Raw genomic sequence first — 14,719 nt, 5'->3', positions numbered from 1 at the left:
ACTGTATTTACTTTGAAAATGTGAATGACGATAGATTTAAAAAGGGTCACAAACCATAAAGCTTGTCATAAGATAATCAGTACTTGCTGTCTTTGTAAAACACACACACCCTCGCCATACAAGTGGCATTGTTTAGTAATGAATATCAGGCGTGGCTCTGGAGAAAGATAGAAACATTTTATTTGTCAAGGAGGAAATGTGTCTCTGTTTCTCCTCCAACCAGTACTGTAAATTAATTTGTAACCCTATTCACTGATGTTAATCCTCCTTACCCTAATTTTTCCTCCGTTGCCATGGATATACTATTCCTATGGCAACTGCATGCCTTTGTTGATGTCCTCGGGCTCCCATCGTTGAACCTTTCATTACACATTCCCTTCAAGCTCACAGACAAATCACACAAGCAGATTGCAGTCTTTCTCTGTCTCTCTAATCATGGCGGGTTTTTTTCTCATTTATTTTCTCTCTTGTGTCTCTATGGTGCTCTTAATACAGTGAATATATCATCACAGCCAGTATTTATTTTCTAAATTACACTCCAGGCACCCACTCCATTCACTATGTGAATCATGACACCGGATGCAAGTGCATGTAGGTAGAGGACTGTGATAAGATGTGTCGCATGAGTCTCAGTCATATAACTCAGCGCCCCAAGCTTTCTAATCTTCAGTGGCAATGGAAACCAGAGCTCCACTTTAAAGATGCATGAGACGTCTTGAGAAACAGAGCATCGAGATGGAGGCGCTTCCAGAGAAAGTGTTACTGTGTCAGAGAGAGTGAAAGATGACAGAGAGGTTGCCAGTGGCTCTGAGGGCCAAAGCTGAAGCAGAGTACGGTGTAAGGGATAATAATTTTGTGTGTGTGTGTGTGTGTGTGAGTGAGTGAGTGAGTGTGTGAGTGAGTGAGTGAGTGAGTGAGTGTGTCTGACAGGTGGGGGCCCTCCACCTGCTGAATGAACCCTGTCAGCGTTGGGGAGTATCATGGGCTACGGGTGGGGTCAGCCCTTCTCAGCATCGTGGCCGGCTGCATCATCATTGGTGTGTCCAGGGAATGCGATGCTGATGCTGTCGGAGGAATCTTCTTAGGAGCTGGAGGCCTCGGTGAGTGTCAGTGAAATTTTTCGGAACTGCCCACTCATGAATTAAAGGGTAATGACTTGTGGTTGGTTTCTAAATTTTCCTGATTACTAAAAAAGTATATATCGTTGAAAGATTTGTTAGCGTAGCTGTAATAGTGGACTCACCATATGTTCCAGTTTTGGGTCACTGGATAGCCCTGGCTTTTTAAAGCAGTGTTTTATCTGCCAAATTAGGTGCAAAATGCCCCCTTTTACAGCAGCCCACTACATACAGCATCGCTTTTTGGTGTCACAGACAGCTCTAAAACATTACACACAGGAAAGATTCGTATGAGTACAACTCACTGTGTATAACCAGATATTATCTCTCAAGTCATCAGATTCAGGTCTTTCAGTTGCTCCCAGAAATAAATCCACAACTGCTAAGACTGCTTTTAGCGGTCCAGATCTCTGGAACAAACGACCCTCTGACCTGAGGTCCCTTACAACGGCTTCTACGTTCAAAACTTAACTCAAAACTTTCCTGCCCTCACTAGCCTACAATGAATGAGTTTTTAGAAGACAAATAGAGATTTGGTCATATAGAGCCAATTTGATTCGAAGCTTGACTCTTCATTTTGTCTTTTTCATCAGATTAAGTATCAAACTACTGGATTGTAATATGAAGTGGAAACTGACACAAAGTCCAAAAGATTGGAAGCTTTTTTTTTTCTTTTATGTTCTTTTTTTTTGAGATTGTGATAAAGTACTATTAAATTCAATGTAAAAATGAGCTGTCTTTCATTCAGCCCTTCTGTTTTTATAAAATAATGGAAGATTGAAGCATCTGCAGAGCACCTCGGCCCATTTGAGTCTAGTTGATGCATGGAAAAATGATTCGGTCCCCAGCTGCATTTTCTGGCCGTGTTAATCTGGCTTTAAGGAGCTCAGTTTCATATGATTTCGATCTGACTAACGGGTTTAGGTGAATGCTTTTTTTTTCCTACTGTCATGTAAATGTGCTCACTGAAGCCCAGGCATCACTCAAACCTTTGCACTGTAAAGCTATGCACACAGAGTATGTGGAACCATGTTTTCCTGAAAAAAAGAAAAATCCAATACCCAAAAAAATGACTGAAAAAGGAGTGAGTGCCGTATGTTTTGATGAGAGCACACTGATATTTGGCAGGTGAACTGATGAATATTCGTCAAAAAGAAATGTCTAGATCTCTGGCCTGTGACATTTTCCATCCAGCCTTCATCTGATACTTCAACAGTGTAACCAGAACCAGCTGATAGCAAGAGGACCTGCGTTGCCAAGATAAAGGCTCTTCTTAACTGGTTTCCTAGAGAGCTCAAAGGGCAGAGTTTTTGATCTGTGAAAGACGACATCAGCCAGCAGGCAAACAAAGTTAATGTGAAATGCATTCTCACTAATGATTTGATCAGCGTTCAATAATTAATTTGTCCTCCCAACCTGCACATAAATTTGCAGATCAAAACTATGTGCCACAGCGCGACAGAGACTTTCACTTTGGTAGCATTTGTGCGGCTGAGCAGTATCTAATTATGTGTTTTTAGGGCTTGTGTGGCATGCCGCCTCCAACACACAGGCTGACTAATGACTATGAACAGAGTGTTCTCGGCAGATTGTTTTCACTCCTTGCAGTTTCACGACATTTTAAGCACAGACATGCATCACAGCCACCCTCAGGAGCTGCCAAGCTGTAACGCCAGCTCTTCAGACTTATAAGGGAAATCAATAACACTGAATTGGAGCGCAGTGCCGCTGAAAGGCTCTCAAGCCCTACAGTTCAATATTACTTTGTGCTTTGATTAGAACGAGAAGAAACATCATATGCGCGCATCTGGTACACTGAATATATTCTGAAGGCTTGGATTGCAGTTTGGGATTTGACATTTCATCAAGCAATCTTATTGTTCGTCAGTGTGTCAAAGATAAAGTGTGACGAAGGAGTGCGTGGGGGGCTTCTACAATTAGGAGCTTTTTCTATCTTCTGGTGTGGCTCACGGGCGTTGAAAGCATTAAAACTTTATTTCTTAAGAAAAAACAAAAACTTGAATAAGCGTGTTATCAAGTAATTTCACACCATTCGTTAAAATGATTTACACTCTATGCTTTCCAGGCCTGCTCATATCAATCTATCCCTTTATAAAAGGGATAGTTAGAAAGTTTAGTCTCTAGAGTAACATACCCGTTTGTGTTGCAGAATAACCAAGACAGGTGGGCCTCACATTTATCATTCTTGGGATTATTCTTATTTTTGAAAGTTGAAGACTTGTTTATCATACCAAAAGTGTCAGTAGAAAAAGAAACAAAATAACCTAACATAAGAAGTAAGCATTTTTAGGGGACACATGGGAAAAGCTGTTTCTATGGTAACGCTGATGCTCCATAACCATCTGAAAGTCGATGAGACTTACTTCACAAGCTGCATGCCTTATGGACAATACAGGTTGTCACACAATCAAGGAAAACATGCTGAACAGATTCTCCAAACAAATTTTCTTCTGAATTTGAGTTATTTTTCGTGTTTGGTTTTAGTTGAGCTTTTCCAGCTCTGTCACATGCTGACACACTGTATAACACTCTTATCTTGTGTGACTCATGCACTGGTCTGTTGCAGGACTTCTTCAGACATGCCAGATGTCTTATCGAGACGGAAACTGAAGCAGTCACCCACTGATCAAGACCTGCCATGACGACGTGTGACATGACTGACCAAAAGAGACATCAACTTCAACTTCCCTGTACAAATTGGTCTTTGATCGGAACTGTGGTTGAGATCGCCTCATCACGCAGTCTAATAAACCTATAAAGATTCAATTCTGCTACTTGTTGGACTTTTGCCTTCCCTTCTCACACTGATTGAAGCAAAATAAGCCCAATTATCCAACTTGTGTGAAGCTAATCACACAGTAAACAAATTAAGACGTTATCATGTGATGATGGGATGCTAATATTATTCAGCCCAAGTTCCCTTGCTTCTCTGAGCAATGTAAATGCATGCCTCTGTGCATGCTAACAGCCACATTTTTATTGCATGCACACGGTGACCTGCACCCCACCGTACCACATAATAAACTGATGTTCAGGGCAGCGCAGGAAGGGCGGCTGCTGCAGGAGAAGCAGCGAGGGGATGGAGGCTGTGGCCTGACTGAAAGATGAACATGCTGTGAGGCTAAATAATGCCGAGCTGTGACTATAACACCACTCACCACAACCCCTCTGTGTCTATGAAGTTAAATCCCGGATGGGCCCATGAGGAACGCTGAACCACACCTCACTCAGGGTGTGTGGGCAATCAATACTGCATGTTTTCATGAAAGAAATAACATGCATGATAGTCATAAGGTTGATACTTTTCAGCCAGGTGAAAACCATCCTTCTAAATCCAATGCTTAGTTAGTCAAAAGTATTTCCAATCAATCAGTCATTATAAACATTCTCTCAAGTAATATTTGTTGTATTTTAATTGCTCATCAGCAAAAGGAAGAGAAAGACCCAAATCTTTATTGGAATACCCTTTTATAAAGTGGTCAATATTACTTTAAGGTTTATCTGAAAACAGGGCAAAGACTTTTGATTTGGAACTTGTTGCCTTAGTGGCCCGAATCCAGTAGAAGAGGCAGTCCGCCTGTGCAGCTTAAATCGTGCCCCAGCGTGTCCAAGCAGGTTAATTCAAGTCTGGGTGCCTCAACTGATCCCCATCTGGATCTGGATCTTCAGACAGGGCAAAACAAACACGCCCCCAAACCCTGACCTGATATGGCAACCCTTCCCGGACCAGAGGTCTAAACCACGTAGGCTATAGGCTAATTACAAGCAGCTGAGAGAAAGCAACAGTCTTCCCCTTCATCACCACCCCCACACCCCCCTCCACGCACTCCCTCATACACACACAAACGCGCTGAGCTGCACGGTGGTGATGGATGGGTCGGTGAAGAGGAGGAGAGAATCGCATCCAGCGCTCCTCAGAGGACGGAGTGCACTCTGCGCCGCACATCAGATATGAAACACTAAAACATGACCACCTCACACCGCCTGCCGGCGATATGTCTCGGATGCACCAGCTGCTTTCCACCGTTTCCGTTGCAGGGGTGACCTGTCAGGTACAGGCTCTCGTCAGGTCCACATCAGGAGCAGCGCTCTGTGCTGCGTCTGCCTGTCAACTCAAGAGGAAATGCCGTCTCACCTAAGTGATCTTCTCTCTCCCGTTGGATTTTTTTTAATTTTTTTTTTTTATCCCACACTTGTCGGCTCGCCTTGCCTTGTGTTTACTGAACCACTGAATGAATGTCGCCCATCCATGACTTGTGCTCTCAGGACTGAAAAAGCTACGGAAATCTTCGTTTGGTGTTTATGCAGCCTTTCGACCTTTCCGTTACATCGCGCAACTAAAGCGGGAGCAGCTGTGAAAATCGACTGTCTAAGTAATGAAAATACCTTCAACATGTCGACCTAGAGGGTAAGATGTTATTTAAATAATAATAATAATATTTTTTTTACGGTTTAATTTACCAGAAATGTAACATCAGTGCAGTGGACGTGTATTTACAGGCAAACCCTCATTTCTCTTTGTTTGTTGTGGTCTGTTTCCATATAGATACTGACAGTCACACACACACACACACACACAAAAAAAAATATAGATATTAAAGATATGTCCGTCTCATATCCCAGTTCTGCATCTCAATTGCACTACAGTGAGTGGATACTGGAACGACAAAGATGATTTGATTGCAATTTAGCCCTCAAATCCTCTAATGGGCTGTCTGGCCTGAATCAGCCTCAACAATGAGACTGAACACATTTAACTTCGCAGAACAGGAGAAAATAACAAAGTGATGCTGATCAGACACGCTCAATTCTTAAGAGTCACTGGGGACTTTTTTGTATGATGAGGCAACAGTTACAATGTTTATAAAACACTGTAAGGCTTAGTTTTCATTCAACCCTGATATCCTAATAAACAGTGCTACTATTATTTCTTTCTATTTGCAGCCTTTTTTTTTGTAATTGTCTACCTGTTTTAAATCATAAGCCCTGCATTTTTTCATACTAGTGTTGAACCATTAAATACATTTTTCAAAATTTCAATAGAGAAAACAAGTGTTGATTTGTACAGGCCATTTACCAGAACGTGTAATCCACCACTGAGTGTCACTCAAATGTTAGTTTGAACTGTTGCAATCACCTTCAGTAAACGGGGGCCACTGCTCTGCCGTTCTTTCTCATCAATAATGATTGTATACGTCAGTTTTCAGCCTCTCCTGGTATTTGTAATTTCACGAATTAGCAGTGCAGTGATGAATGATCATAGTTCAGTGATGGATTACTCTGAGGAAACAGGCTGCATTGCGCTCACACACTACACTAGATAGCTGATCAGTTCTTGTGCTCAGAGGAAGAGCAGTGTATTAAATGCACGGGTTTATTTTCTCTCATTCTGTGTCTGAAAAAGCTAGAAGAAAAAGGGCCTGGAGTCGAAGCCATGGTCATCACTGACATAAACAACGGCACCTCTGTGCCTTCAAAGGAGCCCCAGAAGAAGAAGAAGTCTCGCCCTCATGGCCTGCCCTCTCCCGCGCTCTGCTGTGCCTGTGGCCTATGCATCATGCTGGTGGGACTCAACATCACCTTGGTGGAAGCGTTCGCCTTCAGCACACTGGTGCCTTCTGCTAACCCCCGGATCATCATTGGGCCTATCCTGCTGCTGGTGGCCTTCTCATTTTTCGGGGCCTGTTGTGTGTGCAGTCGTCTCCCCCCTCCCAACAGCTCACGGTCTAAGTTGGGCGGCAGGGGCACGGGATTGATGGGACAGGGCGGTCTGGCCGGTGGGGCAGTATTTGAGATAGAGACAAGCGAGCAGACGCTGCAGGACACTACAGCTGTGCAGCTGAGCCCCACATCCTCCCTTGAATCATCTAGGGCCTCCAGCCCAGAAATAGAGGCTCCTGATGCAGCCCTGCCAGGAACTTGCAAGATTTTCACCATGGAGACCAACGGTCCTTCTTGTGTTTCTGCCACTGCAGTCTACTCGGCCTCGGCAGCAGCTGGGGATGGGGAGGTGAGACTTAACCTGCCACGCGAAGAAGTGTCACCGAGCAGAGCAGAAGCTCTCCCAAAGCCAGAGTTCTAGCTGTGTAAATATCCTTTTGAGTGGAGGGCTCGCTAGGAGTGATTGTGTTTTCTTGTATACCTAGTGCCATATGTCTGGTTTTGAAAAAAGTTTTCAGTACGGATTTTGTTTTTCTCTTGCGGTGCAACAAGTTCCTAGCATGCGATGTTCATAAAACATCCAAGTATTTTTGGATCATAGCTTTTGGAATTGAAGTTCCTTCCTCTCTTGTGCCGTTCCTTTACAGATCTGTTTTGAACATAGGGCATTATAAACAATTTTATGTAAAAATCAAAGCGTCTGAAACCATAGGCATTTGTTTTTTTCTCTGTTGTTGTGGTTGGTTGTAACCTCATCTGTCAGGAGAGATTTCAGAGGGCTCAACTGAAAATTTAGATAATTGATTTATTCTGAAAACATTACATGTGAAAGGTCAGCAGTAGATCTTGACAAGTGACATTTGGCATTTTGTGTGCCATGCTCCGTGCTGAACTTGTTTTGGGGGCATGAGATTTTATAGGTCACAGGGGCCCAGAGCAATATTCTCTCACCAGATATTGAATTCTTGGCCCAAGTATGTGATGGTACAATGCTGAAGCCAATACCTCTGTTGTAAATTTACATACAAAAGTGTGCCACGTTGGATTTTGGTGCATAATTATTGTAGTTTGATGTAGCTTCTGTCATCACGTCAATAATAACACTGTGAAAATGATGTTCCTCTCCATGGCCTCAACAGCTTCTGGCAATGTACAAAGGTAGCTACAGCTAAAATCACATTCGTCCTCATTATGGCTTTTTCCTACAAAATGTAATGGAGTTTAGGCCGTGACGACTCTTAAGTCATGTCGATTTTAAAATAATTTTTGGGGACGGAACATGTTTTACAAATGTGAACACATTAATTTCACAGCAGATGTTTACCTCAGGTGCATCTTGTACTTACCACAAATGTAACTGAGCTGTAATATTCAGATTACTGCTCTACCATCACTATGATGTATTTTTGCCAGTCATACGTCTGACTGGTCACAGGAGATATTCAAACCTAATCTCCTGTGAAAGGATAGTTGCCTTAGACTGAAATATCAGGATCAATCTAATGAGGGCTATACAGTGCACAACAGCAGAGTGTTATTAATGCATGCAAATGGCTTAAATGTTACATCTCCAAAAAATATTTGGAGTAGCAGCAGAAGAAGCACCTTTAAACAGACACACAATTTTCCTTATACACTGAAATTATTTATGACAGTTTCCTCTCAAAGCACAGGTCCTTCCCAAGTGAAGGTGCTGAGCCTAAATTTGCATGCCCAGATATAATGAAATGCAAACACTGTTGTGAACTGCTGGTGTTATCTGTGTGTGTTCATTTGTGTAGAACTCAAGTGGAATCTAAAAAAGAAAATGTAAAGTATTAAATATTTTTGTGAAGATTCTAATTTAAAATAGCTAATGTGAATCCTTCAAAAGACATCAATAAAAAAGCTCTTTCAGTAAAACATGAGGTTGGTGGTTATGTATGTGTATGTACGTAACTATATCCAAGTAGTATTTACATGGATCTGTTGTCAATGGGGAAACAACAAGACACGAAGAATAAATAGTTTCTCAAGTGTCAGAAAAGTGGTGCAAACAGAGCTGATTGTCGGCTCTCTTTACACCAAGAAAAAATGCTTCTTGAGCAACTAAAGATTACTGCCACTGTTGATTAATTTAGTTTTCCTGAATAGATGTTTTGTTTGAGCATCAAATCATAGAAAATCATGTCAACCACACTTTCACTGAGACCAAAATTAAGCTTGTTATGTCCCATCAGCAGTTCTAATCTCCAGTCTATTAAAGGAGAAGTTTATTTTGTTTTTTTAAACCTGGACCTTATTTCTGGCATACAATACGTCCATCTCCTCAACAGTTTGGTGAAAGTCGTATATCCATAGAACGGGAGTGAACAGGATATATATGGATATACGCGGATTTAAATAATGTCCGAAGGACGGCGACTTTCACCAAACTGTTATCGGTGAGTAGATGAGTGTATTTTATGCCATAAATAAGGTCCAGGTTTAAAAAAACCGAACTGCTTCTTTAAGGTCTCAGTAAACACAGAAAGGCAAGTTATTTAATCAACTGTTAATCTGTCCCATCAGTTAATCTTCTAATTGTTTCAGCCCAGTTCATGAAACCTCTGGTGTAAGAATCTGAGACAGGCTGGATGAAAATCTGTTGGGAAGGACAAGAAAATTTTACCTCTTCTCTTCACACATTATGTCAAGATGGCCTTGAGCAAAGAGTTCCAATACCGCCTCAATTTGGCTCCTCTACTGAAGGATTGTTTTTGTGTGAGGGCAAACAGTGGCCACTGGAGGGCGCTACATACCTGTCGTAACACGTGGCTGTCATTTCACAACTTACAGAGAGATGTCAGTAAATCATAACAAGTGTCCACTGTTGGGGTTGTTGCTGTGCTGTGGGAGATAGCATGACTGATGTAATGACACTGCAAAGTGCATATTGATTTTTTTTCCTGAGTAGAATCATTACACATTACCTTTTTCACAGACGCTTGTAAGGAAAAGTGTCATCATGATGTCATCAATAGGATTTCTTTTTCAGTGTGGATAAACAAGACAGTCGATCGTTTTTGGCAATCTCAGCTGAAAGCACTAATGACGCTACAGTATCACAGTATTAGCGTATACAGTATTGGTGCTGATAAACCTCTCTTGTGCAAATGAGATGATGAAGGCACACATTGGGGGTGCCCTACTTTTTCAAGCAGCACGGAGATGATTAAATCGACTTGAGATAGGCTTTTGCCAAGCTCAAAAAAGTCCTCACTCTGTTTCTTTGTGAAATTAGTGAGTTTCACACAAACTTGACAATTTGCAAGCCGGAATGATATGAAATATAGCAGAGTATAAAGGAAGTTATTCTAAAGGCAATATAAAAATCCCATTCATTTGTGTTTGTAGTATTCAATAACAACAACACTGTGTTTCATCCATTTCCCTCGACTGTGCCCATGAGAGAAAGAAGTGTTAGAAAGCAGATGGTGGACTGAAGCTTGTAACCTTTAGTAGATGAGCCAGGAGGGGAACTCAGCCAAGAAACTGAGGCTGCCATGTATGAACTGCATATAATGGGATATTCTGTGATTAAGTCTTCACCAAAACATCTTATATTTGGAAAAACGTGAACATCAGTCCCTCCTCCCTTCTTTTTCCCGGTTTATGTTGCGTTGCAGAGAACACCTCCCCTGAGGCAACTGTCAAACCGGCTACAGTACTACTTCCTGTGTCCTCTACCTTTTGGCCTTGAATGAAGACGCTTTTGAAACATATTGAGCTTTCCTCCACCCGGATACTGGAAGATTAACTGCCTCTTGAAGGTGAACCGGGTTTGTGGCTGGACTGCAGCTTGAGCAGAATCATTTCATGTTTATGGTCACTGTGAGCAAAGTTCAAGGAGAAGGGTCATGCTTAACTGCTGCAGTTTAGCTTACTGGTTACAACAACAGAAAAAGAGAAAAGTGGGGGGGTGGACAAATGGATGCCACCTTTTGCCCCTTGAGCCCTCATGTCACCATGTGTCGTCAGACTGCTTGTAATACCAATTTTACAAGTGTGAAAATGGAAAAAGCTGTGATTTCCTCAAGTTCCCCCCAAACCCTGGAAAACTGTCAAAACACTATTTTCCCTTCAGCATCAGTTTTCATAAAAGCCAACTGGCTCTTTTACAGCTCCACATTAAAATTATGCAGACTTCCTTATTGCTGAAATTAAGTTGCCATTCATGGACAGCCTACTTGACATGACCACTCCGTGCCAAATGATGGGTAATGATAAACGTTTTGAGCAGACACACTGTCCAGGTCTTTGACCTGGATTTCTTTTTTACCACAGCAATGTACCCTGTGACTGCACAAAGCTGGATTTAGTTGATCAACATTTGATAAGAAGAGAACATGTTCTTATCATGGAAAAACATTTTGAAAGGAGCACAGACCTGCTGTAAATAAGCAGAAGTAACTGATGACACTAAAAACGTTTAGCATGTTTCATCAATATAGTGATTTATATTTTGCAAGATAGGAACATTTGCAATATCAACAGCCTTCTTTATGCACCATTTGTGTTGTGAAACCACTGACAAAGCTACAAGCATGTCAATATGATTGCACAGTGCATTCATTTATACAAACATAAACTATAGCAAAGACTGAGATTGTGATGCAAACACACAGTACAGTCAAGATATAACATCTGGAAAATATAATGGGGACAGCATGCACACACAGCTGATCTCGGACACAGCATTCGCGTCTCTTCTTCGTCTTTGTCACAACAAAATGCTGCACACTGACAAAACTGACGAAACATACGCACACACACAGAGGCTCTGACACCTGCTATTGCATGTATCCCATCTGCTCCGAACCAGAGCACGGCGGATCCAGCTCATGAGCAGTAGGGATATGCTTATATGTGAGAACACTCCGTAAAAACAAGTCTGCAGAGGAGGGGTTTGGAGGGGGGGAGTAATCAAGCTGAAAAGATTAGAGGAAGACGAGCTGCTGAAGATCTATGAGAACAGACAGTGGTGATATAACCCTAACCCAGTTCACTCCGCTTCCACAGTCAGACTGGGAGGGAGGAGAGAGAGTATGTACAGAACTGGGGAATTTCTCATGTTCAGACCAAAATTAAGCAGGCTATCGATTATCTACATGCATCATCAGTTCAGGGGGCCTAGGGTATTTAGTACTTATTCACAAACTGTTTTTTCCATGTTAGCAAGGATGTTACACATTGCTATCAGAGTATAATGCGTTGACTCTTGGTGCAGGGGTCGAATGCTAATGATGTGGTTGTTATTGGCCATGTGTTCAGATGTCATTGGCTTCTGCAACCCTGCATCTGAGGTGTTTATTTAAGATTGGTCTCTGAGTACCGTTGGACACATGATTTGATCAGGAAACAAACAAAGCTGGCTTCATTCTAAGTGCTGATAAGGTTGCTTTGGTTCTCCGTGTGTCACGTATGGGCGGGCCTCGTGACTGCCACGCTCTTATAGCTGGTCACTTTAACAGAAGCAGTCTGAGGGCGAGATGGAAAGGAATGGTCCTCACAGATGGGAGGCAAAGATACAGCAGATTTCTATCAAAACCAACCATGGTCCTAATAGTAATACTTGCAGAGCTTTGCATACCAATGACTGTCGACAACGGGTCCCTTGCCGTTCTTAACTCCTCCATTCACCCCTCAGTAAATGGGAGCATATTCAAGTGGCCAGGCTGTTGCATAACCTAGCTTTTCACAAATCTATACGTGGGCCCTGTGAAAGGAAAACATACACAATAGTGCACAATGAGTGGACCCCAGTACAGTTCTGGGAAAATGCACAAAAAAAAAAAGTGACCAGTAGTATTCAGCTTAATGTGAAAAACATCAATGGAGGACAGTCAAATCAATCACTCTTTCCTATATCCAGCCATTAGAACAATCAATGCTGCCTTCAGTTACTTGCTCGGCTTCCAGGCACACACTGTGTGGACAGTTTCTCTTCAGCCCTGCTGCATGTCTTTGATCTCTTCTGTGAACGTTACCCTATGTTTCAAAGAAAAAAATCAATGAAAACACCAAAAATAGAACAGTGTTAACCAATATTTAAACCTGACTACTGGTCAAATATTTAACTTGGGAGTCTCGCAGCTCAAAATAACATGCTGTGATAAGTGGGCCATAGACTATTTAAATGCACGTGATTTCTAAAGCATTGTAAAAACCACAGCCCTGATAGGATACTGTCTACACTGTCTGTTTTAGGGATTGTGATTTAGAAGACAGCTGTGTGATCTGGTCACAGAACCAAATCCAAATACTGGTATATCCTGAGGTGCAAAAGTGTTGGTAAACAACATGCTGTACCACTTGATACCAGCAGAGGCCCCTGCTTTTCAAGGAAAATCAGGAACAATGAATGAAAAACTCTTCGGCACAGCAGACTGCTTCAGACCGGTTTCCCTGCTCCACATTTTGGGGAGGCTGTCACACTCGGGAAATCAACATTGGCTCATGTCAGCTCTTTCTGTGTTCGCCTCGTCCCCGCACACTGCATAGATCAGTGCAGTTTCCCCGCTGATCATTCATGAACTGAACAGTGAATCACCTCTTATTGTTTTATATGCAGCAGTTGAACTTGTGTTCTATCTCTAAGGGCAATCCTCTAGCATTAAAATGAAGTCCAAACAGCTACTTGCACCTTTATCCCACGTGCTGTGACATCTGCTGTTGTGGTTTTGTAATGCTCTGATTACAGCCTGCCATGAGGGTCATTTCATTGGAAAGAGGATGAGAGGTAGTTTTCTGCTTACCTGTGCACATTCTAGTGCACCACTTAAATATACACTGCGTGGAATGATGATGATATGATAAGTGGGAGCACACACTTGGTGAATGACCATTATTTAAATTGAAGTCCTGTTCTTATTGTTTTCATCCTTTGGAGCCACGTGTTGAGTATCAGGTATTCAGTGTGTTATCTCTAAATAAATAAGTACAGGCTGATCTTTGCACACGGAGGAAGAACAAGGCACCACCCACAGTACCCAAAAGTGAGTTAATGTCCTTTTCCTGTCGGAAGAAAAGGCCTGATTTAGTAGTTTGCTGGTGGATGTAGACACTGGCCACCTGTTGAAGAGAGGAAGCCATTCTCTCTGTGGAACCAACAGGCTGGTTTTCCTAGCTGTGAATCGGTTTGCCATGGCAGCGGCTATGGGCACACACGGCACTATGGGGGTGGCCGGTCAGTGTCAGCACTCATTACCATTCACAGCTTTAATGGGAGCCTCTTCCAAGAGTCCTTTAGAAATAAATAAAAGAGAGATGCTTTACACTTTAATGACTTTCCCACAGTGGCTCCCCTAAACAACAGCTCCCCTTAAATTGCTTGCACTGGCTGGAGAGACTGGAAGAGAGTCCCCACAGCTCAGCAGTCAGAGGGAAATACCGAGTCCACTGTCTGTTCACCCTGCAAGGCAAGCCAACAAGAAGGTTAGGGGGTGGGGGGGGGATAATCAGATCTTTATGTGGCATGGGGCTTACACAGGACAGCCTGGATATTGTCCCCACTGCCCTCCCCTTCATCATGGTTTGATTGTTCCTCCTAATCACGTTGAGATGAGCAAATAACAAAAACTAGGGTCAGTGCATGCACTTCCCCAAACAGACCCTAAACCAACCTGCCAGAGGACATCCAGGTTTAAGCAAAGAGATGAGGCAATGTGTTTTCTCAAATGTTTTGATTTATCAGTTGTTTTCCAGGTATGAGCCTGTGTTCGGATCTTTTTTTGGCACATTTTTAAAAGTCAACATTAAGGGCCAAGATTCAGCTGGTTCCTGTAATCACATGACCTTTGTCTCCCTCCCCCCCCCAAAAAAACCTGGTTAATCATGTTCTGTTTTGTTGGAGTGGCTTGTTGACACATGCCTTAAAAGATGATTACCAAACTGTGACA

General features: G+C 42.4%; 1 protein-coding gene across 1 annotated transcript; it reads left to right on the top strand.

Moving 5' to 3' along the window:
- The first annotated feature begins 6,573 nt into the window (after positions 1-6,573).
- Positions 6,574-7,221, top strand: tmem275a (transmembrane protein 275a). The gene has a single exon (XM_075484238.1). It carries the CDS (start codon positions 6,574-6,576, stop codon positions 7,219-7,221), a length of 648 nt encoding a protein of 215 aa, XP_075340353.1.
- The last annotated feature ends 7,498 nt before the right edge of the window (positions 7,222-14,719 follow it).

The sequence above is a fragment of the Odontesthes bonariensis genome, chromosome 14 (assembly GCF_027942865.1).
Source record: "Odontesthes bonariensis isolate fOdoBon6 chromosome 14, fOdoBon6.hap1, whole genome shotgun sequence".
Classification (NCBI taxonomy): Eukaryota; Metazoa; Chordata; class Actinopteri; order Atheriniformes; family Atherinopsidae; genus Odontesthes; species Odontesthes bonariensis.
The sequence above is the reverse complement of the archived record's forward strand: the minus strand, read 5'-3'. Positions and strand labels throughout refer to the sequence as shown.

What these genes read in the sequence shown, in the direction of transcription:
- tmem275a (XM_075484238.1), top strand. Translation starts at nt 6,574, where the DNA reads ATGGTCATCACTGACATAAACAACGGCACCTCTGTGCCTTCAAAGGAG.